Source organism: Rutilus rutilus, assembly GCF_951802725.1.
Source record: "Rutilus rutilus genome assembly, chromosome: 16".
In the NCBI taxonomy this organism is placed as follows: Eukaryota; Metazoa; Chordata; class Actinopteri; order Cypriniformes; family Leuciscidae; genus Rutilus; species Rutilus rutilus.
Window position 1 is genome coordinate 19,352,501 of NC_140224.1, and position 27,938 is coordinate 19,380,438.

At 37.8% G+C, this 27,938-nt stretch overlaps 1 protein-coding gene across 1 annotated transcript; it reads right to left on the reverse strand.

Annotated features, from left to right (window-relative positions):
• Nucleotides 1–23,874: 23,874 nt before the first annotated feature.
• On the reverse strand, nt 23,875–26,136 carry htr7 (5-hydroxytryptamine receptor 7; the record flags this gene model as incomplete). Its single annotated transcript, XM_084434827.1, is given in 3 exon segments — nt 23,875–24,628; nt 25,658–26,076; nt 26,080–26,136. Coding segments are annotated over 3 exon segments (1,230 nt in total).
• Between the last annotated feature and the right edge of the window lie 1,802 nt (nt 26,137–27,938).

A 27,938-nucleotide genomic window follows, 5' to 3' on the forward strand; every position in this document is an offset into this window, starting at 1 on the left:
CAGGCAGCATTACAGGTCAGAAGTCATTGCATCACATTTTGCATCACTTCTGGTCACAGTACCTCTTGTTGTCTGGACATGTGCCACACAGGATTCTAACCCACGACCTGAAAGGTTTGGGGCTTGTGGCATTACTGATTGCGCCAATCAGTTGACGCTGCTTCACCAGGCTGCTGAGGAGAGCCTTCAGTGTGAGAAAGAGCATGCAAGAGCATTACTTAATATTTTAACCAGTTTAGCATGCTAAGCTAACGTAATGCTAATGTAGCTTATTAACCTAATAGCTGAAGAGCCGTATTAGAAAGAATAGAAACTGGTTAGCATGCTAACCAATTAGCATTCCCAAATTTGGCATGGACCCTCAGATCATGGTTCCGATGAAGCGTCCCAATTTTCGTTTCGATTGATCGAGGTTTGGCCAGATACAGCCTCTGAACCAATTTTGGGTCAACCTTGTTAAAGGGACAATGTGTAGGAATTTCTCCCATCTAGTGGTGAAATTGTATTTTGCTTTCAAACGAATAGTGCTCTCCAGCGCCTCGCTTTTTCAAATGCGTGTTGCATCTACGGTAGCCATTATGTACCAAAAAGCTATGACAGGATGTCTTCTAATAGCACTTCATCGAGTTTTCCTTCGGGTGAACAGGTTTGTTATTTCAAACAAACTGCAACTTGACACAACGAAAAAAAGAATGTTACAGTATGAATTACTGACTGTGAAAAACATGAACTATGGTAATTAGTAGTGATGCCTTCTTTATTCGTTATATTTTTTTAAGTACGTGCATTGTTAGATATCATCATCATCATCATCATCATCATCAGCGCCTTCTCTACTTTACTCAATAGCTGCTAATCATCAAAGAGCCTGTTTAACTTTTAACTATAAATGTTCTACTGTCTATATAATAAAGTACACAACCAAGCAATGAAAAAAAAAAAAGCTTGTAATTAAGACCGTAACATTGACTTACCTGTCGAGAAGAAAGCAGGCAACTTCAGCGTCTCTTTTGAAAGCTTTCTCCTGCATTAGCTCTTTCCACCTGGAAAAAGCTATCCCGACATTAACCCTTGTTTTTTGTAATCTCCGGTCACGTTTCCTTTTACGGTCTATTTTGGACTTTTTCGACGACGAGGACTCCTTATCCTGTGACTCAGCATATGTATGGTCCTCCATTATAAATTACCGTGCAGTGCAGCCTTTTAAACTTGCCGGGGCAGTGACAAGCGCCTCTCACTGCTCTGCTCCTCTGTTTATGCTGGTTTCAGTCACGTGACGCTGGTTCTGAACGAAAACACGTTGGCCAAGTACTTTTTGTCCCTCTCTGCTATTATAGTTTTTCAAGATGGCAGAACTACATGGTAGCCTCCGTGGACCTACCCATCCCATGTATATAAAGATAATAAATTCTTCGTTTACGAGGATAAGTCAGATCATTGGCAGAGGTATTTGTACACCATTGAGGACATATTTTTGAATAAAAATATTGATTTTAGATAATAAAATGCCTAAAAAACTACACATTGTCCCTTTAAGTTCGCGACATCATAACTTAATAAAAAAAAATCTGTTCAGTAATTTCTGTGTGGCTCAGTCCAAAAATAATCTGAGCCAATTTTCGTAAAAATTGGACAAAATTTGAAAGAGAAGCTTAAAAAATGAAAACTGTACTTTTCAAAATGGCCACTAATGTAATGGGTGGAGTCTTAATGTAAGATGTTGAATATGGTCAGCATGAAGAGAGGAATCAGGTGTACTAAGTTTCACTTTTCTTGATCAAAGAGTTCAACAGTTATTATTGTTTCAAATGTGATTTTTTTTTTTTTTTTGCTGGTGGTGGCACTATTCGCCTTATTTTCGAACGCGGAAGTAAATATGGGTCAGATTTCCGTTTTTTGTGCGGCACTTCCGTTTCCTCGCTTCCCTGGGCTAACTACGATATCGATCGCGGAGGATTATGCAGAGTTGACAGAAAAATGTTACACATGCCGTAGCAGATGAATACAACAAAGAACTAAAGCCCCGCCTCACCCAGTTCGGGTACCGGACCTGGTTGAAACACTCATGCATCTAGCTGGCAGAGTGCCAAAACTTCGCCGGCGCCTTCAGCACCACCCTAAACACGGTATTATATATATACGGAGGTATTTTGTCATGTCAAATGTATTAATAATGCCATCAGAATGCAACCAAAGCACAGGATAGCAATAAGTAGAAGGCTATAAATAATTGTAAATCATACAAAATAAATGCCATGATCATGCCATGATGATCACTATTTTATACAGGGGTTACTATAATGATTTTGTTTCTCCTTGGAGTTTTTATCGGGACTTCTGTAGGTCTTGTCTTCACGAAATGAAAAGAACAAACATACGGTCGCTTCGGTGGTTTCTTCAAATTTAAAGCTTTTAACCACAGGAGAAGGGACTCCTCATTCTCGGCGGGGGGTAAAAGGTCGTAGGGCGCCTCGCATCCACATTCAGCTCTCGTACGTGTTCGATGATTAAAACACTCCTCCGAGTAAATCTTTCTTTTGTACCAGTTATTATGACAACCTCTAAGGCCAGGAGATAGGTCTCACTGCAGAACCGCAGAACCATACGTCATAGCAGTGTGAGGACGACAGCGCCAGCCTAACAGTCTGATGCCGGAACCGCATACCATCAGTGGTGGACAAAGTACACATACCATGTACTTGAGTTAAAGTAAAGATACCCCAGGTAAAATATTACTCAAGTAAAAGTAGAAGTGCTGCCTTTAAACATTCACTTGAGTAAAAGTACAAAAGTATTTGCCTTCAAATGTACTCAAGTATCCAAATACTATGTTTTTTTTATGGCTATAATGTCCTATAATCATTTTTGTCACAAGACTCTTGCTTAACTCAGTCTACGTGAAGACTCTAATGTAACTTTTGGCACACCAATCTATTAATTGAAATGACATTATTTTCAGCATAGGCTAAGGTAGTTCACAGTCTTTGGAAGCTGAACTTTTGAAAATAACAATCTCTGTTAATAAGGAGTACTCCACTCCACCAATCAACCGTTTTAGCATCATACATGCACCAATACAAAATGTTCTTATAATGTAATGTAATGTTCCCAACTTGTAATAATTACTTTAATTAGCTCATTTTTTCCTTCTTTAAATTAATACATGATGTTAGCTAATAACAGCATGATTTGTACTATCTTAGAACTGTACATTTCTGACATGGATAACTTGTCAGAAAACAACACATAAGGAATATTGAGACATAAACAGACCTTGCTCTTAAACCTCATGACTCTAGGCAGAGCTGGAGAATTATCTGCATAGAAGCACAATGGGCCCTTCGGTATAACTCAGCCTGGTGCTCTGGAGTCACTGCAGCAGAGCCTTCAGCAGTTTCAATCCCCAAACACAGGTGCACATCACATACAGGAATAATGGATTGTAAACCTCAAATAAATGCCACAATCAAGACCTCGAAGCAGATATGAGGGAGAAACACCCAGAAACACCTCATATGTGCCGCTCACAAGTATAATAAGGGTCGTTCCTTACAATTAATGCTTGAAAACACACATACATCTCCTTGGATTAATAATAATGGCTAGTGCAGTGGCTGGGATATAGTACATAAACCTGCTACCAACGTCCGTTGCCATGGTTTTTGGAATGATTTCTTATTGCAAGAGGGAAAAAGTTTTAGTCGCATAACATCGGTTAATTAAAAAGGCGTCATTTCACAATAGTTTTTTGTCGACATTTAGAACAAAAAATCGCAAAAGTTTGTGCAAATCTGTAATGGAACAGATAATAATGGCTTATATTTTAACATGCACAATAGTTTTCTAAAAGCTACTGTTAGATTTCTCATTTAAAAAATGGCTTACCTCTACGTGTTTCCTTAGACTGGAAGGAGAATTATTGTAAGAAGAAATTGCACAGGGCCGAGACAGGCAGAGAAAGCACTTAAAAATTAAGGACTCGTTCTTTTTTTCAACTACTTAAAAAAATCGGGTAACTAAGGCCATGGAAGTTGTGGCAAGTTTGAGTCAGTAGTTCCTTCCATCATTTAATCACGTTGAACCGTATGTTCGCGCTAAGTAGGCTATAGATACCGCCAAGGTGCTAACGGGTAAACAAAACAAGTTCAAAACAAAACGCACGCTGTACTGTGATTGGTGGCTCATTTGACCAGTTAAGTTTTTATCCACTCATAAATAAAAAGGAACGACTGATTTTGAAAATGTAGTAGAGTAAAAAGTAAGATATTTGACTTTGAAATGTAGTGGAGTTTTAACTCTGTAAAAGTCTCCCCAAATTGAAATACTTCAGTAAAGTACAGATATACAAAAAAGCTACTTAAGTACAGTAACGAATTACATTTACTTTGTTACTGTCCACCACTGCATACCATACATATCCACCTTACATATACCATACCTAAACCTACCCATCTCCACCCCCTGACCCCTAAACCCACCCCTAAACCTACCCATCTCCACCCCTTAGATGCTTTTACCCCGACCACTTCCGGCATCACACTGTTAGGCTGGCGCTGTCATCAAAGAGTATAGAAGCCCAAGAGGTGAAACTCAATACAACGCTCCATAGCAACAGTTGCCCCCATGACGTGACAGCGCGGCCGCCATTATGGACTGAAAACTGAAGGAAAACGCCGAAAAATAATGGGAGTCAATGGCACTGAACCAACTTAATATAACAAAAACTTAACATAGCTTAATTTTTTCGGGCCGTCATATCTAAATATGAAAACAATTTAAAATACATTAATGAGGATGACCGTCATTAAATGACAGAAAATGTTACGTCTATGTGTTGGTTATGCATGGCCTAATTACCCTTAGGAAAAAAGTTATTGTGGGACAAAATATTATTATAGAAGTACTATAAGACTACTATAGAAATACTATAGCGGCTCTAGGATATTATAGAGGTATTACAGAACATAACATACTTCTGTGATGTTCTGTAATACCTCTTTAATATTTTAAAGCTGCTATAGTATTTCTATAGTAGTCTTATCGTACTTCTATAGTATGTCCCAAATTACTATAGTATTCCTATAAGATTACTATAATATTTTGTCCCAAAATACTATAAGATTCCTATAGTACCTATAGTATAAAATTACTGCAAACCTTTAATCTATCAATATTTATGTTCTATTATGCAAACTGGCGCTAACGATTTCAGCAGCTTTCAGTCCTTAATGGCGGACGCGCCTCTGCAGCGCCATCTACAGACTGTTACCCATAACACAACAGAGTTTCGCCTCTTGGGCTTCTATACTCTTTGCTGTCATCCTCACACTGCTATGACGTATGGTTCTGCGGTTCTGCAGTTGGTTAATATTGAAGGGCGGCGACACACTGGCTGCGTGGCGTGTCCGTTTTTATTTCGGCTCCCATGTTAACATGTTAGAGCTTGCACACAAAACGCGTGCATGCTAGAAATAGAACCGACGCCTATTTTTCACGCGACACGCAAGCGTGCTGGAAGCGTTTCCAGGCAATATAGAATAGGAAAAGATGTTTATATGTCATTTTGACACGAATACATATTAATAAATAACATTTTGATGTTTGAAAGTCTCTAGGTTTTGACATAAATGCAGATATAAATGTAATAAAATAAAACAAAATCGATTTTCAAATATTGTACCTGTCAATACAGAACGAAATATTCTGTAGCCTATTTTGTGTCAACACTGCCGACATTGTCTTTGCTGCTATATTTATGTTTAACATGAAGTATAGGCCTTCCACAACTCTCTCCCCATATGTCAAATATATCACCAATGAGCGCCGCGTCAGACACGTTTCTGGTGTGCAAAGACATAGAAAACGCCACGCAGCTGACACGCAACAGAAACGCTACGCTCACGCCACACAGCCAGTGTGTCGCCGGCCTAACTGCACAAACAATCCCAGTCTTCCTCGAAGCCATAAATAACGATGAGTTCGTTGTTACGAAGACTTGTTTAACCGCTACGGTGAAAAGTGAGTTAGTTCGCCAGTGACCGGAAGTGCCGCCCGGAAGTCTCGCACAAAATACCGTCAACTGGCTGTGTCCGTATTTCCGTTAAAAATAAGGTGAATAGAGTTAGTCCTTGAGATCCCAAAGTTGGTCAGATTACAGATACAATCACTACAAGTGTGTCAAATTTAATCATTTTCCTACTTCAGGGCTTGGCCCCTAATTATACCAACATGAGACAAATTCTAGGTAAAATAGTTTTAGATGAAGTATAGTTACTGTGACGTGTCATATAAACTGCTCGAATGGTTGCCATGTATGGTTACCATGGCAATTTTTTGTAAGTGGTACATGTTTAGATATTCTGTTGTTTCTGGTTCTTTGAAACAGCAGTTGTTGCCATGACAATAGAGAATGGGATCCAGTGTTTGGTTCCTTTTTTTTTAGTCGGCCGAGTCTAGAGCAGCTGTCTGGGATTACTTAAAGGTAAAACCCAAACCAGATGTCAGGTCACGGGTGAAAGTACAAACTGATATGAATCAACAATAACTAAACAATTACACTTAAAACAATTAGACTTGCAGAAATCACACATACTTTGTGCTCAAAATGAGACTAGAATGTAAAATAAGCCTGATTAGGAATAGTGAACATTCCAAAAAAGACATGCGATTAGAAAACAATTTATTTATTTTTGTTTTATTTATTTTTGTAATTTATTTGTTTTATTTTTGTGTTTTTGAAATAATTAGGCTATTTGAATTGTATTAAAACCAGTTAGGATCAGTTTGACCTGCAAACAGTAGGCCTATATTGTTAATTATAATAATAGTACAAGGAACCCACAACAATTAAAAAAATAAAAACATACAAAAATGTATTGTCTTTGTTTTTTTTATAGATAATGGTGAGATTTCAATGATTTATTGACCAATGACCTAGGAAATGTCCCTGTTTTCCATTTTAGAAATCTAGCACCTTATTACGAGGTCAAAACATATCCACGGATGAATTATTCACAATAAGATGGCGAAAAGAAGGTGAATTTTCAATTAATGCCGACTTTAGTTACTGTGCGATGTGAGTTTTAATGTGTGTAAATGTGATTGCAATGCTATATGGTGTCATATTACACTAAACACCATCAAACATGATAAGTGGATTATAGTTGGCCAGCTTGAAGAGGGATTTGCTTTAGTGTCTGCCCCTGCCACAGTGTGATGAATTGATTGACATCTTCATTCTGTCGTGGCTGTTCATCTGTTCACTCTCTAGGCAGCAAGTGGTCCGTTAACAGAAAGTGCTTGTTTTTGACCTCACTCTGTCCGTGCCACTGAACACAGAAAGGGCAACGCTGCATGGTGCCGTTTGCTAATATGATGATTTGAAGGTTGAGGGATAAATTTGGTGGTCACTGGCTCATTTCAATGAAATTTAAATTTAATGAAATAAAATCTATATGAATTTAATTTGTAACTGCTGGTGACTTCTGCAATAATTTCAGGCAACACTGAAATGTCTGTGGTTATTAAGAGATTGGATGTTTGTGGGTGATAAATATTAGGGGGAAACATACTGTTATTAATTCAGAGAAATGGTTTTGACTATTGGGAATAAAAGCTTATCTACATCCGTAAATCTGACAGGAGTTAATAGTATAGTGGACTGACATTGCTTTCATGTGCAAGGCTCTTTGGTGCCCTAATGTAAACACTGTCCGGATGCCCAATTTTAGAGACAGCAGCAGGCAAAATGACTTATGAAAAGTGGCATTAAATATTGAAAACTGTGCTAGCATGTCAGCTTTCGTTTTCTACTTCATTTGTTTCAGAGTGAAAATCCCATACTGTTCCCAGCGGCCCCCTGAACATTTTCAGGAGTGCCATATTGAGCTTCATTACTCTCTTATCTAATGGGTCTCTGCACCAGCCCAACAACTTCACTTATCAATTACCACGAATTACCACGAGTTCTGAGGCAAACTGCTTTTTAAATGCAACCGGATATTGGACGTCTAGTAGTATTTCTTCTCACTCAGGCAACTGCAATATCACACAAAGTGTGTTGTACAGCGTGCTGCTTTCATACAGTTCTGTAAACATTAATAAGTTAATTGATAATTGTCAACTGTCAACCCCCTTTTTGAGCATAGACGTGAAAATGCATTATCCAAACTTAAATGCTTGTAGTTCATGAATGCTTTGGAAGGTTGGTCTCTTTTTTAAAAAGACACTCAGCAGATTATTGCCAAAATTGAAAGTCTAAGGGAGTTATATAAGTTTTATGTGTATGTATGTCATAACTGATTATGTATTTTGTCAAGATTAGAAAAAGATTTGATTATAAAAGAGTGCAGTAAGTTTTGTAAAATTTTGAATTATGAGTGTTGAGTTGAATCTCAGAAATTGGTGTCAAAGAACTACACTTCCCAGAATGCACCAGCAGCAGCAAACCGGCTGCTTATCACCTGATCAGGTATTATCACTGATTTGGAGCACCTGGGAAGACATGAGGTCCTCAGTCATTTAAACAAACAAACTTCACAGAGAAGACACTCCAAGGTCACTCACTCGTAGGTTCAGTCCAAAGACGCCAATGGTTGGTGAAATGTTTTATTTACTTTCATGGTGTTTGAAATGCTGCTTAATATGTTTGAACTATGTTTAACTGCTGTGTAGATTGGTTAAGGAACACATTGTAGCATTGATTTAATTGAATTTTTGTTAAATGGGTTCTTTATTCAATGTAAAAGGCTTAAGTGGGTAATTAATGTTTAATTAAAACTTTTAAACTCATTTAAAATTAATTACAAATGTTTAACTGAAATGTTTAATTAAAATGGTAACTTTTGTTCTCTGTCTTTAAAGGTTTACAACCTAATTCATTGAACAGACCAATCAACTGACAAAGCTAAAATAAAAATAAAAGTGATTTGAGTCGGAAATTTGAGTTGTCCTTGTGTCCTTTGGAAATTGAACAAGAGGAGAACTTGACAATGAGACTGCCCTATGGAGCCAGCGTCTGTTTCCATGGTAATGCAATTTCCAATTTTAAAATGTTACATGATGATTTTTTTTTTTTAGTGTTCCAAAATATGTGATAGGCAAAAAGGCAATAAAAAAGCATGGCAAGTCTCCTGCTATAGTGCTTTGAAACAGTCTGTATTGTATAAAACACTATGTAAATAAAGGTGACGACTAAAAAAAATAAAACATTTAATTGGAAACAGCTATTTGCCCACTGATATGAATGCAGTCTACTAGTGTGAGTGTACTTAATAAAAATAAAAAAATCTAAATATATATTTTTGTTTGTGTAAAATATTTTTAATACAATTTTTGGTAAAACTTTACGTAAAGCCTTTGTGTAATGCATGATAAAGGTATTCACCCGATCTGCTTTTAAACAAACAAAAATTTGGCGATCTATTAGAAAAGTTAAATCTAGCTTCATGCAAACTTTTTTTTATCAACATTTGACTGTAAGTAAAAAATAAAAATATATTTTGAGCAAAAAGCTGAGGAAATCATGTTTTTGTAAAAAACTACATCCAGATCGAATTCAGAATGATGATCAAAATGTCTCGGTCACATATGTAACCCTAGTTCCCTGAAGAGGGAACGAGACGCTGCATCGAAACGCTGTGGGAATGCCCCTGCGTGATTGCATCATGAAGCACGTATGGAATCAGTCCAATGGCTAGACAGAACGTCATAGGCAGGTGACGTCATCGACCAGGAAACTATAAAGCACCCCTGAATCATAATAGTGCCAGCTTCTGATAGGCTGAAGTAAGTCGAGCATGCTGGGAGTATGGCAGGGTGACGCAGAGTCTCGGGTTCTTCTTCAGGGAACTAGGGTTACATACGTAACCGAGACGTTCCCTTTCAAGGGAACACGAGCTGCGTCAAAATGCTGTGGGAGCGCTAATACCCACATCGCCATAAGAGCAAGTGTCCGTCCGTGTGAAGTCAGTGCGCACATTCAGACAAAAGCACCTGCACCCCTGGTGTTGGAGGGGGATAACCCTGCGGAGAAGAGCTCCTGCAGGAACTCCAGCAACGCACCTGTTGGCAGTTAACCGGCTCCAGCTGGTGCTCTTTACACCAGGAAGTGAATAATCTCCACTTCAAGAACTTATGAGGTCTACACCATAGCGTCCAAACCCAGAGGGGCTGGATGGCTGAGAGAGAACCATAATGGACATTGTGTTGACTCCTTAGAACTTGGAATAGGTCGACCTCGGCATGACCGAAGTTCTTCCACAGAAGCTCCTGCCTCGACAGGATGTCTGTCCCCTGATTTAGATACCTTGGTATATAAATCGCCCTCAATGAAAGTAGCTTCCCCTGGGCCCACAGGAGGATCTAGTGAGCCAGCTTGTGTAAGAGGCGCGATTGCAGACCCCCCTGATGGTTTATATAAGAGACCACTGATGTGTTGTCTGACCGAACAAGCACATGGTGGCCCCTCAGGTCTGGGGGGAAGTGTTTCAGAGCCTGGAACACGGCCAACATTTCTAGACAATTTATATCCCACGAGAGATGATGGTGGGAGAACCCCTTGGTCCTGAGCCACTACTGCAACGGTCTCATGTACAACAGGCCGCAAGGTATAACATTGGATGCTGCTGCCATCAGACCTAACAGTCTTTGAAACTGCTTTACACTGAGCAGCTGGCCTAGCTTCACTTGTTTCACGGCTGAGAGAATCGAAGCAATACGAGCAGGAGACAGGTGTGCCTGCATCGTTGTCGCACCCCATACCACACTCAGTAAAGTGGTCCTCTGTAGTGGAGATAGCGCACTTTTCTTGGTATTCAACCTCAACCTCAACTTTTTGATGTGAGCCAGAAAGACATTATGATGCCGAACTGCCTGATGCTCCGATTGAGCTAGAATAAACCAATCGATATAGTTCAGTATGCGGATTCTCTGGAGTTGCAGCGGATCCAGAGCTGCATCCACACACTTTGTGAACATGTGGGGTGATAAAACTAGGCCGGACAGAAAAACACGATATTGGTATGCTTCGTCCCCAAAAGCGAACCTCAGGGACCGACTGATCTGACTGCTCTAGGCCTCTCCTCGGAGGGAACAAGCGCCCCTCAGGAAAACACTCGCTGGAACCCTCTACGCCCCGGCATAAAGGCAGGGTTGGCAGAGCGGTCCCCTGAGGGCACAGAGAGAGAACGGGCACCATATAATGAGATGAACTCAGTTTTTTAGACAAAGCCCTCTTCGAAACAATAACGGTCCTCAGATCCGCTTTGCCCTTAGAGGACTTCGCCTGAGAGTGCCGCGCCGCGTCCCATTCTTTCTGTGGGGGAGCGTGAGCTGCGACACTCTGTTTCTGTTGCGCCAGGTGTGAGGAGCTAGTCGACGGAATTTTGGAACGCCGCCGTCTGCTTTTTTTCTTCCTAAAACCTCTCAATGACAGTATTTACTGAGTCACTGAAGAGGCCAGCAGGGGAAAGTGGGGCGCCCAGAAGGAATGTTTTCTCTCTCTCCTTCATTCCTGAGAGGTTCAGCCATAAATGCCCCTCCGTGGCCACCAGGGCTGGCACAGAGAGACAAATCTGCTGCCTGACGTAATTCAAGAATACGAGAATCAGTGCTGATCTCCTCACTCATATATTTGAATAGGTCGGCCTGGTATGCCTGCAGAATGGACATGGTCTGCAGGCATGCCACGGCCTGACCTGCCGCCGAATAAGCTTTACCCACCAAAGCTGATGTATTTTTGAGTGGCTTGGTGGGTAAAGCAGGTGCTTTAAAGGAGGATGCATAGATGCAGGAGAGATGGCTCGCAAGCGTCTCTTCAGCCCTGGGCATCGCCCCATAACCGTGTTCTCTAGACACATGAATATTTGAATAGGTGGAAACCTGACTTTACACCTCTGACGTCACCTGCCTATGACGTTCCTTCTCGCCATTGGAGTGATTCCATATGTGCTTCATGACGCAATCACACAGGGGCGTTCCCACAGCGTTTCTACACAGCTCGAGTTCCCTCTTAAGGGAACATAGATGGAGTAGATTGAGTCCATCAACATTATCTTGCACAGTCCTATAGCTCGTCCTGAGTTGACATTTCATTCGGTAACATTAGGCAGTTTTGATTTATATACTGTTTCATGTTGATGATCATGTTATTTTACATATGCATATGATTACAAATGATGAGAGTTAAAAAAATTGTTTTTATGATGCATTATGTATAAAGGCTTTAAGTAAAATGTTGCCAAGTTTTTCTTTGTAGAATGGAGAGAAGTGGCCTGTTTGGTGGTTGTGGAAAGGTAAGACATGGCGCAATTATTGTGGTGAGGGTGACCTTAATGTTGTGATTTACAAGAGCTTGGATGAGCATATTGGGACTCAAAATATGTCTCCAAATGTAATACACTATAATTCAGGAACACTATTTCTGTGATTAATGTGGCAGGAGGAAAAACTGTTGCCCACAGGAATGAATTTCATCCTTACTTATTATAAACCATTACTGGAATTATCTAGTGTTTTAGAAGACAGTTGAAGCATCATGGGCCTGATTCCATAAATATTTGCCTGTATTGAAAAGTTTTTGTTGTTGTTTTTGTTTTTTAGTGATGGCCTTCATTAAAAAAAAGGCAGAATAGGTTTCTTTGGCTGTTCGCTGCTGATAAGGCACACTTTGTTCTTGTTAGCTAATGTACATTTTGAAATGTTTTTTTTTTTTTTTTTTTTTTTTGATGGAACGGCACCAAACAGGTACAATTCGATGAGGAGACCATGTTCTAATAGGGTATGCTGAAATTGAATTAGTCTGGGGCTGTATGCCACACTGTTCTTGTGCATGAATGTTATTACATTTTGTTACTGAGAATTAGTTTTAGTTTTGCAACCTCAGATGTCAGCACATCACCTCTCTAAAACAGCTGAGACAGCAGGCACCAAGGTTTTTTTTTTTTTTTTTTTTGAATTCCAGAAAGAAATACATGTAATCAGTTTCATTATGTTTTTGGTTCAACCATTGGCCATTTGAAATGGGGGTCTCAGCACTGCAAGGGTAATTGATTTAATTTTAATAGAAACAGTTTCACATTCATTAAGCTGCTGCACGATCAGTGAACCGCCATTAACCTATTTTTTTCCCCCTCATAATTACCAATCCAAATTAATCAAACATTCTGCAATAAAACCTCTGATGAAACGGAGCTAGTTACAAATCACAGCATATAAATAAAGTGATTTTAAAAAATGTATCTCTGGCATTGCCTAATTTATTTCTTAGAGTGCACCATTAACTTGCAGCCTTTGCTGAAGTTCAGAGATTGACTTACATAAGCATCTATGAATAATTTTTGAGTATCGCAGTACATGACTGTGATTCTTGCCGTGAGGTCCATCCTATTTAGATGTAAAATACAGCGAGAGAGGATTGTTTGACCCAAAGCTTCGGTCAGGATGCTGGGAGGTTTCAAATTAAAATAAAATCTTGCTCGAAGCAAGACATTTTTTTTGCATATTGCAAACAAAAATATCCTCTGATTTCGAGTGTGTTTTGTCATCAGGAAGCTTAATGTGATGGAATTCTCAAATGAGATGTAACCTTGAAAAGACAAAGGCAACTGTGTCATTTGATTGCAATTTGCACCCTGTGTTTCAGGTTGGCACCCAATACGTTCTGTCTTCGATCATCCCTCTCACACATATAAACAAAGACAACCTGCAAGGATAAATTATGAGATACAGGGTTCCTTGTGTTACATGTATGATCTGTGTTTCCCCCCCTTCATTGTGTTTTTGGTTCAGTCCTGTGTCCTAGTGTTCCATGATTGTTCTAATTAGTCATGTCTATCACCTGTGCATTGTCAATCACCTCATTAGTTATCTTGTTAGTCCCTGTGTATTTATACCTTGTGTTCTCCTTCAGTCTTGGTCCGTTATTGTCAATGTTAGCGTGACTGTTTGGTGTTTCCCCAGAGAGTTTGGTTATTACATTTTATTTCTACGTATTCCTCGTCTCCATGAGCTTTGTCCTACACGTAATGTGACACCTTGTTTACCAAAACAAACAAAGCCAAGGTGGATTGCAATGATAATTATTTAGTCCCACGTTGATTAATTATAGATTGAGTCTCACTGAAGTAATATATGTTGAACACATAGAAAGCTTGTAAGATGAGCTCTGTAGAATTTATGTCACTCCTGGGCTTCATTGAAATACATGATGTGAATAAATACTCTGAGGAATTCCAATTTAGACAATAAACCTGACACCTGACATTCACATTGCTGCCTGATGAAGGGTCCTTGAAAAGCGTTTCCCTGGTGAATAACAGTATGTCAGCAGAAGGGTACGCTCTGCACGTTTATTATTGGCCAAAGTGAAATGCAAGTTCTAAGGTTACATGTCAACTAAAATCTGAATTTGTCACCCAGGCCTTAAGGTTTAAGTAAAACCGCAGTTATTTGAATTTAGAATCTAAGAATAGTTTACAATAAATGCATGTAAGTTGTTTATCTATAAATTGTTTACTTATTCCAAAGAATTTTGTATTTATTAATTACAAAAAAAAGTATTTTTAAACCTTAAACAAAATGCTCAATTTAAAGGTGCTGTATGTAACTTTTTTTATAAAATGAATCCTTTTTTTATTGCCCGTCTGTGAAGGGGTTGTAATCACACATTACAATGATCCACTTTTCGCGTTTTGCTATTACCTCTGAAGGCCAGTATTCCTATTTTTATGTGAAGTCTCCGGGTCGGATTTTCTGCGAAATCCACCGGATGTGACGTGCATGCGCGCTCCCGAGCCTCTCCGTTTTATATACATATACAGTCTATTGCGACGGCACTGCAGCTAACGACATGGAGTCTGATAACACCAAAAAACGACCTGCCTCCAGCACAACACAGACTCCAACACAAACTCCAAAAAAAAATATATATATTTTTTTATCTGCTGAAGCTCGTCAGGCCAAACGTCAATCGGATCGACTCAGGACGAAAACACGGATCAACATTGGCAGAGCGTTTGAATTATGGAGAGACCTCCGCTTTGTTTTAGGTATAAAAACAGACCCTTTCTAAGGCTTTCATCCTTTTGGACAGGTAAGCTAACAATACTTCAAAGCATGTAAAATATATTGTGATTTTGTGCTTTAGTTGGCTCAAGTTAGACATCATTAGTTCGCCAGCTAACGCCGACCATTTGCTAACGTTATCTGATGTGAAAGACTACAGTTGTAACTTTATTGCTTTTCACGAGCACGAGCGCTGTTGTTGCAATCTGAAACATCACCGCTAGAGGCCGCTGGATCCTACATACAGCACCTTTAACAATTGCAATTGCTTGATCAAAAAAACATTTTTTTGGTAACACTTTAGTTTAGGGTCCAATTCTCACGTTTAACTAGTTTCTTATTAGCATGCATATCACAAGGATATTGGCTGTTTATTAGTACTTATAAAGCACACATTAATGCCTTATTCTGCATGACCATATTCTATATCCCTTAATCCTACCCAATACTTCAACTTAACAACTACCTTACTAACTATTAATAAGCAGTAATTAGGAGTTTATTGAGGCAAAATCGTATAATTAATAGTTAGTAAATAGTGATAATTCGACCCTAATCTAAAGTGTGACGAATATTTTTTGTGGAACCCACATATTGATCATGATAAGCCACATATTTTGCTCTATATGAATATAAATGGTGTGCCATTCAGTCATGTTAAATAAGAAATGTTTACTCCGCATTTCAATACAATAACATGTGTGATAGAGTAGCTGTTTCTCAAGGTTCACTGTAGAGTTAGATTAGTGCAATGGCAGCCAGCTTATCAAAACAAAAACAAAACAAAAAATATAGAAATTTAGTTTACTGTAAAGTAAATGTAATGAACTAAAAAAATATATATTTCATACAAAATATATTTTTTACAAAATAATTTGGACTCTAAAATCAAAGCTACGTCTAACCAAGTTGTGTTCCAAATTTGAAGTTGATATCACAAAAATGTAGCTATCTAAAAGGTTTAAAGTACTTTTTCTATGGTAACACAATGTCCAATTTCAAATCAGTTTTCACATTATGAATCTATTCAAATTCAAAGTAGTATCCACACATCTAAACATCACTTAAGCTGGTGCTTGATCCAAAAAAAAAAAATGTAGCTGAAATGCAAAAGAATCAGCACAAGATGACCACAAGCAGTCTTTGTCAGGCTGTTCAAAGCCATTTCCACATGCAGTTAAGCCTACATTTTTTCTTTCCTTTTTTCCTACAGCTCCTATCCAGTTCCTGTGACATTCCCATTGGGAACATTTAAACATTTCACAGTAGCTAGTGAATTAACAGCATAAAACAGCTGAACAAATCAATCAGCATCTACAGAGGTTGTCCTCTCTCTTTCATACCTGTTCCTAATTGATGTCATCCATTAATCCCTGACTTCTTGTTAGTAATGATACCGCTGTGGTGAAATCTCTGAGGTGTTATTCCTGACCGATTGTGAAGTTCTGTTAATGATGTAGTCTGATTCTATCAAAGGGCAATACTTTAACAGCCAGGACAGCTGGCCAATTACAGCTCCTTATCAAGGAAGGAGAAGTTCAGGCTCCTGGAAATAGATCCTCCATGTCAGGCACTATAACTTTTACGGCCATATTTTTACAAACGTCCAACATGCATAGAGTGCTTAATGAGAATTTTATGTTAGCCTGCATACGTCCAGTTTGTGTGCCAGAGCCCCAATGATGTTGGGCTAATAATATCGCCTCCTCTCGCTTTCAGTGCGTTTGGGACTGTCCTTCAGGACTGTGTGATTTATTAGTCTTGAGACTTCTTTGTTTCAGAGGTAGCGGCAGAGAGCATGTTCACATGGAGTGGCGTATTGTGTGGAATCTGCTTGGGGCCTGCGGTGTATTGAAGAACAACAGACGGGAGGTCCGAGCACTGACAGGGTCATTCTGACTTTCTTTTGTAAGTTTATGCTGCAATTATAGTGATGCCAGGTTGAATTAGTGTCATTAAACTAGTATTCAAAGACATCTGGCTGATGGAGCGACAAGCGTGCTTATGTTTTATATATGGTAAAACAAACCAAAAGTAGCAAAGATAGTGTGAACTTCTGTTTGATCAGCAGGATGTAAAGCAAGAAGAATGTAGCTTCCACAGCTTGATAGCCATATAGAAGATCAATATCTGGAGTATCTTTTCAGGCTGGAAAACATCACTCTTCCATCCTTTGTACATGGTGTAGGTTTAAGGACAGTGTCTCTGATTGAACCGATATGTGTGCCGGTGCTTCTGAAACTGCTAGCAATAGATTCACCTTGAAATCTTTCCTGCATTTGGGGTGTTGGAATAGAATCCTGAAATATTTATTTATATATTTGCAGATAACCTAATTTAAAACAGGGTGACTCAGAGTGATTAAGTATTCTTGTTAGATTCTTTAAAAAAAAAAACACTGTCAGCCATTCTGTAATTAATAATAGATTAATAGAGTTATTAGTCAAGTCATGCTTTACAGTGATAAACAGAAAATTGATTTAATGATTTAAACAGAATTCAATTCTGCTGAAAAGCAGCTCTAAAAGACAATAGTGTCATTATTCAGCTGAAGTCAGTTCAATGTTGATTCAGTTCAATTCAATAACTGTGTAAAGTTCATCAATTATGGAAAATGGGTTCAATTCAGCTATTAAGCAGCTCTGCATAAAACAGTGATGTCATCATCCAGTGGTGTCAGTGCAGGGGGGAACCTTGGGAGAAACCATGTTCAGTCTGGGGGCCAGTTCTTACCTAGCCAAACGAACGAACATAATGTGATTATGATTCCAGGCATCATCTCAAGTCAGATTGTGGATTGATATCATTCAGAATAATCTCATCCTGCTCCTTCTGCTTGAAGAATCAAGATACAGTATTCCAGCATATGGAGGGGATTTGGTTCTCATGGTCTTAGCTGAGGATCTGTGTCGAGGGCTATCTAGTCAATGAGGTCTTTAAGGCTCATCTAGTTATTGTGGTCTCCGCTAATATTCAGGGCTACGTTGTGGTTGTCTCTATGTGCAGGTGTATCATCTGGTCTGTATATGGACCGGATATGGCTGGCCACGGTTACCTCAGGATAAGACAGACTAATATTAGCGTAGATGCCATTCCTCTTACCGATGTAACAAGTACATAGGGTGTTGTAGGAAGTGCGCCTGTTCTGGTTGACTTTATGCAGTCTAACGATCCTTTAAGGGATTTGAATGATAGAAATGTGTTAGTGTGTTATGTTCATGCTTGGTTAATGAGATGGGCCTTTAACCTAGATTTAAACCGACAGAGTGTGTTGGCCTCCCGAGCAATGCCAGGAAGACTGTTCCAGAGTTTTGGTGCTAAATAGGAAAAGTATCTACCGCCCACAGTCGATTTTGATATTCTAGGTATTATCAACTGGCCAGAATTTTGAGACCCTAGAGGGCATGAAGGAATATAATGCAATAGGAGCTTGCTCAAGTAATAAGCTAATTTATTCAGGGCTTTATAAGTAATGAGCAAGATTTTAAAGTGTATACAATGTTTAATAGGGAGCCAAAGCAGTGTTGACAGAACTGGGCTAATATGGTCATACTTCCTGGTTCTAGTAAAAACTCTAGCTGCTGCATTTTGGACCAGCTGGAGTTTGTTTATTAAGCCTGTAGAGCAACCACCCAGTAAAGCATTACAATAATCTAGCATTGAGATCATGAATGCATGAATTAACTTTTCTGCATTTGTCATAATTTAGAAATATTTTTAAGATGGAAAAATGCGGTTTTACAAATGCCATGTGGCTTTGCTTTACAGTGATAAACTAAAGACTAAGACTTGACAGAGCAGCCATCAAGTGTTAAACAGTTTTCTAGGTTATTATGGAGGTTTTTGGTCCAATGATTAAAACTTTTTTTTGAAGTAGGAAATTACAAGTCATCCATTTTTTTATAGCAAATGCATTCTGTTAGTTTTCATTGGGCCTCAAAGAAACAGAGCTGAGTAACAGTGTGACAGTCATCAGTGTAACAGTGAAAACAGATGCCATGAAATGATATCTCCCATGTGTAACGTGAACTGTAGAGTGTAAAAATCAGCGGTCCTAGTACTGAGCCTTGCAGTGCTGAACTTGTATGATAGCTCATCATTTACTGCTACAAATTGATGATAGTCAGATAAGTACGATTTGAACCATGCCAGAACAAATCCACTAATGTCAACCTCATTTTCAAACCTATTCAAAAGAATGTTGTGGTCGATAGTATCAAATGCAGCACTAAGATCCAATAAGAGAGATACAGTACAACCTTGATCGGATGATAAGAGCAAGTCATTTGTAACTCTGATGAGAGCAGTCTCAGTTACGGTCTAAATCTTGATTGGAAATCCTTGCCGTCTTTTTTTAAGTTTAGTCATTTCTTCCTCTCCTATAGCAAAGAATGAATGGAATTATTCCTCAGGAGGTCTATGGTGCACTGTCCAATGCAACACTAGCAGACGGTTGCAGTTATAATTTTCTTTCTGATAGTATCAATCTTATAATCTCATAAATTATAAAAGTCTAAAATATAAAAAAGAACATTTCTGTTGGTAAATGTCTGAACTTGTTGATGCTTTATTTATTGTTAATTTAGCCACTGTATCAAATAAATACCTAGGGTGTTTGTTAGTCAAAAAGTATGCAGATCTAGCCGTTTTAAGGCCTTTCTGTAGGTAGATATACTATACTTCCATGTGATGCAAAATTCCTCTAGTTTTGTTTCTTCTAGTTGCACTCCATTTTTCAGGTTGTCTCTTGAGGGTGCAAGTGTGCTTGTTACACAGGGCCGGACTTCTTAATTTTCTTTAAGTGCAAAGGAACAACTGTGTCTAAAGTGCTAGAAAACAGAGAGTCCAGTTTCTGTTGCAACATCAAGTTTTCTGAGTAGTCTGGTATGCTGAGGAGTTGAGACAAATCAGGAAGATAATTTACAAGGGGTTGATTGCAGCCTAAATGGAGTATACACAAGGCAAGGCTAGATAATAATCTGAGATGTCATCACTCTGCTGCAAAATTTCAATGCCATCAACATTGATTTCATGTGACAATATTAAATCTAAAGTATGATTACAACAAACCCTAGTGAAAAAAAGTATACTTTATTGTTTTTGAAATATATTCCCTTATTCAATAGTACATTGCAAATATACAAAAAACAGAAAAAAACTTTTTTACTATCTTTAAATATATTAAAAGTGTAAAAAGTACCTATTTTCACAATACAACTTTTAACACAATTTAAAATAATTGTACTTTAGTACATTTTTCTAAAAATATATTGTAGAAAAATATACTTGAAGTGAAAATTCTGTTTATTTTTTTTATTTGCACTTTACTTAAACATATATTTTAGGTGTATTTTTAACTGTGTGCCGGAAATGATCATTATAACAATGCATTGAAAGTATACTTTCAAAATATATTATAGTACACAATAGTATATTGTACAAAGTACAGCTAAGTAATATTTGTTTATTAATGTGCATTTGTTATTGAAGACAAAGTGTGCAATTTTTAGTATTTGGAATAAGCCAAAGGTATTACTGAGCATATACTTTTTATTCAAATATAATACACTTATGGTATATTGCTTGTATGTTTCGAAGACATGATGTAATTATCTTAATCAATTCGTAATGAATTTAATGAATTTGTAATGTACTTGTAACACAAACTATACTTTAATATCACTAATCAAGCATGTAATTAGTCCCTACAGGCATCTACGTAAAGTATACTAAGTATACTTGAAGGTTTTCCAATTTACACTAAAGTACACAAAATACACTTAAAGTTATCCCTTACTACAATTTAATTACAACTAAAATATACTTAGTACAAAATGAGTTGTTCCAAAATAGCACACTTCAAGTTAAATCATTAACTCACTTGAAGTATACTGAATTAGTTTGGCTGCAAGTATACTTAGCATTTTATTTGATTTTTTACCAGGGAAGAGTGGATCCTTATGAGTAAGTAACTTTGTTACTTCTCTATCTACTTTGACTTTACTCATTACCAACATATTTTTAAACTGTCAGTATTTGGATTTCATGTTTGATAATCTGTAAATCTGGGGCAAGAAAAATATAAACCTCGCCACAAAATGATGTTTAATACTGTTTACTAATAATGTTTACTGCAAAATGACATACATTTGACATACATTTTAATTGCTTATTGGAACTAGATTTTAATTTCCCAAAGTAAATACAAGTGCTTGCAAGGCAGCAAATGTGTTAACAGTGTTAAAGGTTTAAATAATGTTAGGTTTTAGGCTTAGTTTTTGTTATGCTATTTTTATGACACTCAGAGTCACTCATTGTACATAGTCCAAATCATCCTTTACTTGGCAATAAATTATTAAAAGTAGGCAAGGAAGATGACAAAAGAAATCAAATCTTAATTCAGTATATGCAATTATTACAAAGGCACCATTGCTGTAAGTTACTATTTGAATTCTGTTGGCAGTTGCATAAACTTTAAGACTGTGTCTCAAGTACTAGTTTGACACACCACACTTGCAGTTAGACAAGAGGTAACCAGTCTTACTTTTCTGTTTCAAATTAGATCTACCTTTTTATGTAACTGACTCTAAAAAGTTAGGACCAGTCTTGAAGAAAAAAAAACGTAGTTTACTAACATTTACTGTAAGACGAATCTAAGCAGTTTATGCAACTTGCCTAAGAACATATAAATGAAAGTCTTTTAATATCTTTTATTTAAGATTTGTAAAAAGAATTGTAAAAAGAAAAAAAAAGTACATTAGAGGAATATCAAGACAGTGCTGCCTTGCAAACACTGTTATTGTTCAGTTAACCAGCCATTTTTTTGCCAGACTGCATGGAGAACATATCATTGAAAGTGAAAATGACCATTTCAGAATAATTAATAAAGTACACACCTATTTCTTATCACATTGAAGCCTTAATTCAGAATATTTTTGCAGGTACAATGATTCCAAAAACCCCCCAGGGAAATGGACAGGAAGCAGCCCTCATGCTGTGCTGCCGTAGATGGAAAAACAAGACTGAAAGACTCACACAGAGCATGTCACTGTCACAGAATTCAGAAAGAGGTACAATTTACGGAGCAGTCATTCATGTTCACTTCCGTTATAACATGAGAACAAAACCTCCTGCCTGGTATAGATTCTGAAACTCTTTGAAAGTCTTTCTCATTTTTCTTTGCTTTTTGTACAGTAATGTGGACAAATATAATACCAATATAGCTATGCTTTTTTAGTCTTGGAGGCTTGACAAATTACACTGATGACATCTGCATTCATTTCCACTTATGTTTATACAATAAAGGACAACATGTCACCTCAAATGGGATGCATGCAAACCTTTTTCAAAATCTTTAAAGTGTAATAATGAAAGATTAATGTGGGCTTCGGTTCATGTAGAATAGTTTAACCAATACTAAAGCACAATCTCAAGTTTTTTTTTTTGTTTTTTTTTTTTTTATAATTAATCATTTAATTCAATGACCACAGCAATTTGTCTTTGTGAATGAGCATATGATATATTTATTTTCCTCACAAAACCTTCCCCCAAAATTTGCATCTTCTATAAATTCAAACAACGGCTGGTAGACCAGAACAGATTTGTTGTTTGGTGCCCTCAGCATCTTAATGATAAACTTCCATCTTTTCTCTTTCAGGCCTGTAATTCTTTTTTAGGTATAGGGATATGCAATATATTGAGACCATATTTATTATCGGTCTATATTTTAAAATGGTATCTGTCAATACCTGCTATTTAATTGTGTATGCTCATTTCCCCTATTTTTTATATTTAAAATTAGATATAAATATATATATTTATTTAGACAAAACAGTATAATATTTATTGCTAATTGGCCTTAACATACTGTATATAGATATGTATAGTTGGTTTGTTTTTATATTACTTGTAACTTTATATGCATAAACATTTCAAATCCAAAAGCGTGGTCACTAAAATGCTTGACGAATACACAGGGCCACTTAGTGTTGATGTATTGTTTACCATCTGTTGGCCAAGCACTCTGATAGAAATTAAAGACACCTGCCCAGTGCCCAACTCTGCCTTTCTCACAGCTAGAAGACAATAAATGCCTTGCTTCTAATAATACAACTATAGACGAGACACGCTCAACTTGCTGTCACATTATTAGTGGCAATCACTGATGGTCAAATCAGGTGACTGTTTGGAGGGCAGAAGGGACGGGACTGCAACGAAGTGAAGTGTTCATCTTTATGATTGCTTATACACTGCATACTTTATTGTAGTGTTCTAATATTGCTTTATAAATTTGTCCTCAAGGAGATAGTTCACCCAAAAATGTAAATTCTGTCATCATATACTCACCCTCAAGGTGTCCCATTCCTGTATGACTTTCTTCTGTGGAACACAAAAGATATTTTTAACAACAGTTTTAACAACAGTTTTTTTTTTCAAGGGGGTCCAATAGCTTTTGGTTGAACTGTCCTTGCTGCCATGGGTTCATTATTGAGGACTATTACATTTATAATATAAAGAGCACAAAGTATACTGCATGAAATATGAACAAGATACTGGAGGATTCATTGCTCATTGATTTTTATGACTAGCAAATTTTACAGCAATAAGATCTAATTTATGAAGCATTTTATACAACATTTCGTGAAGCTTTACAACTGTTCCAATTCGACTTAATTGAAGTCATTGCAATTCGACTTAATTGAAGTGACTGAAAAGCTCCTCCGCGAGAGCAATAAGGAATTCATCAAAAACATCTCTCAGCCTCCGTGTGCCTGCATCAGTCCCTAGAGAGACATGAAAGGTACGGACAGCCTACAGCACCAGGTCAGGTCTCTCAGCAAGTTTCAAAGCCTCGTGCATGCTGGCTGCCGAGAGCTTGCGGTTGATGTTCCGATAGCGGCAGCGAATGAGGTTGTGGTAGGTGGTCCTGAGGTCCCTGTTGAAGAATGCATAAATGAAGGGGTTTATGAGTGAGTTGGCATAGCCTAGCCACAGCAGCGTCCTCTCCACCCACAAAGGCACACAGCTGCATTGCACGCCACAGATGAACGGACGCGCCGTGGAAAGCAGGAAGAAGGGCATCCAGCACACGGCGAAAGCCCCCACGACAATCCCAAGGGTGGCCGCCGCCTTCTGCTCCCTTTTGAAGATGGAGATGTTTTTACGATCACTTTTGAGAAGGCGAGAAAAGCTCACACACTCCTTCACCTCCCTCTGCAGCTTTAGTGCCCCAGTCACGCAGTTCACGCTTACCTCGTCTTCCGCTTTGGGAAAGCCAGCGATCGTGTGCTTGGCAGCACTCACCTTCGCCACCCTGTATATCCGGTAGTACATAATGAGCATCACGGTCATGGGGATGTAGAAGGCCACGGCAGTGGAGTATATAGTGTAGCCCAGGTCCTGGCTGATCAGACACACATTGTCATCGTTGACATTCTGAGCCCATCCGAACAGTGGGGGTAGGGTGATGGAGGCAGAGAGAAGCCATACAGAAAGCACTATTTTGGCCATGCACTTTCCACTCTGTCTCACGGGATACGTCAATGGCTTAGTAATGCCCAGGTACCTGAGAAAATGGAGTGGAGAGTAAAAAAAAAAAAAAGATTTGCTAAAGTGCATCAGTCAAAGACTGCATAAAGGTGGGCAATTTCACAGTGACATTCTTTGCCCTTCTTTGGAATATTACAATCTAAGTTTGACATAACTTCTTGAAAAGAAGGCTTTTTGAAAGGGCTAAATCTCAGTAGCTATAAGGTTTTGAGTGTTTTTGATATGGTGGTTTTCAACATCTAGTTGAATTTTGAATTCTGTCCTCCAAACTAAAATTTCAGAAGGAACATTTATTTTTGTAAATATTTGTTTAGTGGACAAGTGAACATAAAACCACAGTGACATGCATTCATACAATATTTAATATAAAAAGTGGTAGCCTGCAATACCTTAACAAGCAATTTCTACCTGATTTAAAATTATTATTATTTTTCCTTTTTTTACATTAATAAAACCTGCTAATTTAGTATATCTGTTTTTTAGTGTATTGTATGCTGTAATTTTATTTAATTATTTCATCTATCTCTTTCTCTTTACAGTTTGGCTGATTTTATGAATTTTGTTTGATAATTCACACTGGTGGTGGTTAAGGAGAGATTCCCTGATATGATTGTAAAGCGCTTTGGGTGTACAGTAGTACATATGAAAGCGCTATATAAATGCCTCATTCATTCATAATTAGATTGATCTGAAAAGCCTATTATATGCTCCAACTGTGACCATATGCCCGCTGCAGGTGGGCTAAATGTGCGTGCGTGTTTTTTCCTTCTTGGTCAATAATGTTGAAAATGTTGGTTGGCTTATTTGTAGGCAATGTCTTAAGGTATGTGTCTATACAGAAACTGACTTTAAAAAATAAACCCACCCTGAGAAATTTTCTCTAAAGTAAAAAGTGTGACAACTTGACCCGGTTTCCTCATACTGTAAATATACTGACTGAATAAAACATTTAATCTGAATGTAGTAGTTAATTGATTAGTTTAACTAATCTAACTTCTACTTGGTTAGCTTTATATCATACAGCACGTATATCTGGGAGACCTACCTGTCTATGCTTATGACACAAAGTGTCATTATTGAAGCGGTGCAGCACATCACGTCCATGGCGATAAAAACATTACAGAAAACACGACCAAAGATCCACTGTCCTCCTATGAGATCAGTGATGCTGACAAACGGCATGACGACCACCGCCACCGACAGGTCTGCAATGGCCAGAGAAACGATTAAATAATTAGAAGGTTGCTTTAGTTTCTTAACGAAACACACTGAAATGACCACCAGAAGATTCCCGCAAACTGTTAAAAAGGTAAGCAAGGTCAGAACTCCTCCGACGAGCACTTTCTCAACATGTCCGTAACTCAAAATCGGCTCTCCGCATCTGGTCTCGTTGTCCATAAAACTTGGCGCCGGCAAAGTTGTTGTGGTGTCGTGCATCTTATTAAGAAATCGCACATCCATCACTTAAGATGTCAAACTGGTCATGAGTGCCTGCACGCGATCCTTCGTCACCGCCGAGATCATATTGACCGTTGAGAGCTGTCCTTGGTTCTGAAAAGATGTTGCTCTCGAGTCCAAGTTAAATACATTATTATGTGTAACCACACACCTATACTACACTGATTTTCTGGCTCTATCTTAAATAATAGAAGAACATCCCAGCTACACGCGAAGAGCCACACAAATTGTCAAGTTAACGCTCACAGAATGAACCGCGCGCTCTTCACGGCTTTTATTTCATTGGCGTCTTGACAGTGCGTAATGACGTGAGGTGCTTAGGCGTAACTCTTTAAAAAAATGACTTGTGCTGAAGTGTCTGTTTGCAAATGTGCAGTGTTGTGACTATGACTGTAGCAATTGGATCTTATGAGACAAGACAAACAGGACAACATCATATGTGTTTAAAAAAAAGAGTTGCCTTTTTTAAAGAATTGGGTGCATGTAAAGAAAAAGTAAAATTGCAAATAATATTTCCTAAAACTTTGGTTTAGAAAGACTTTTCTCTACTACCATCTCATGGCCTTACATAGAATTATGATTACCAATTATCTGATCATAGTGGTATTTAGACTTTTATAAAATGCAAACCACTAAAATTGAACAAGTTTAATTGCTACCTTTAAGTAAAATCAAAGTGGTACACGATTACAAAGTGCTTTTCATTGCACTTATCAGTTTCAAGTTTAAATCCTCTGAAAAAGTTGAGTAGAATCTATTGTGGTTATAATAAGATGTTTTAATTTTTGAATAAATTTCGGGGAGCAGTGTATTACATAAGTGCATTCTTTATATAAATTGTTACAGTTTCCTCTGATTGCCTCATGTGAATACCTTTTATAGATGTCCTCTTTAGATTGATTCCCCTTAAAGGGATTGTTCACCCAAAAATGAAGACGATATTTTGAAGAATGTTGGTAACCAGACAGTTGACAGTAGCCATTGACTTCCATATAGGAAAAAAATATATATGGAAGTCAATGGCTCAACTATCTGGTTATAACATTCTTCAAAATATCTTCTTTTGTGTTCAACAGAAATAAAAAACTCATACAGGTTTGGAACAGCATGAGGGTGAGTAAATGATTTCATTTTTGGGTGAACTCTCCGCAGTAGCTTGATTGGCAAAACAAACTATTTAATAATGGAAAAACAGTTAATAACACAACTGTTAAATTATATATTTTCTTAGATTTAAAAAGTAGCATGGTGAATAGGTGAATGAAACTTTAAGAAATAAGGAGAACATGATTAAAACCTGTAAACTGCAGTGTATAGCATTGAATAAGATGTGTTAATGCAGAATAATTTCAAATAATCATTTAGATTTGCAGAGAAAGCTGTAGTATTTGTGAATAAAGCTTCTAAAATTGCACTGATGCTCTGGAACAGTATTTGGCTTCCAGTCATCATTAACTCATCGAGGTAGGATATGATGGTTTCTTCTGCCTCTACAGAATGACCCCAGCTCACACAACGAGGGACAATGGCAGTCAGAAAAACCCTGCAGGAGAGAAATAAAGAGGTGAGGCCATGTATTATTCAAGAGGAGTAAAAAAAAAAAAAAAAAAAAATGACAGCAAGGACAGGTAAGAAAAAGAGAGGGATGAGTGGCTAGAGAACAAGGAAAGAGGGAAGGAAACATGGAAAGAGGCAGTACACTAAATAGGAGGATCAAGAGAGTGATGGGGAGACATCAATGACAGTTTAAATTAAGTTACATGTATGTAAGTGGCATTGTAGATTCATAATTTATATGTCAAACTGAAAGATGAGTTTTATTAACAGATGATTTAATATTGTGATTATATACACTCTAAAAAGATGGT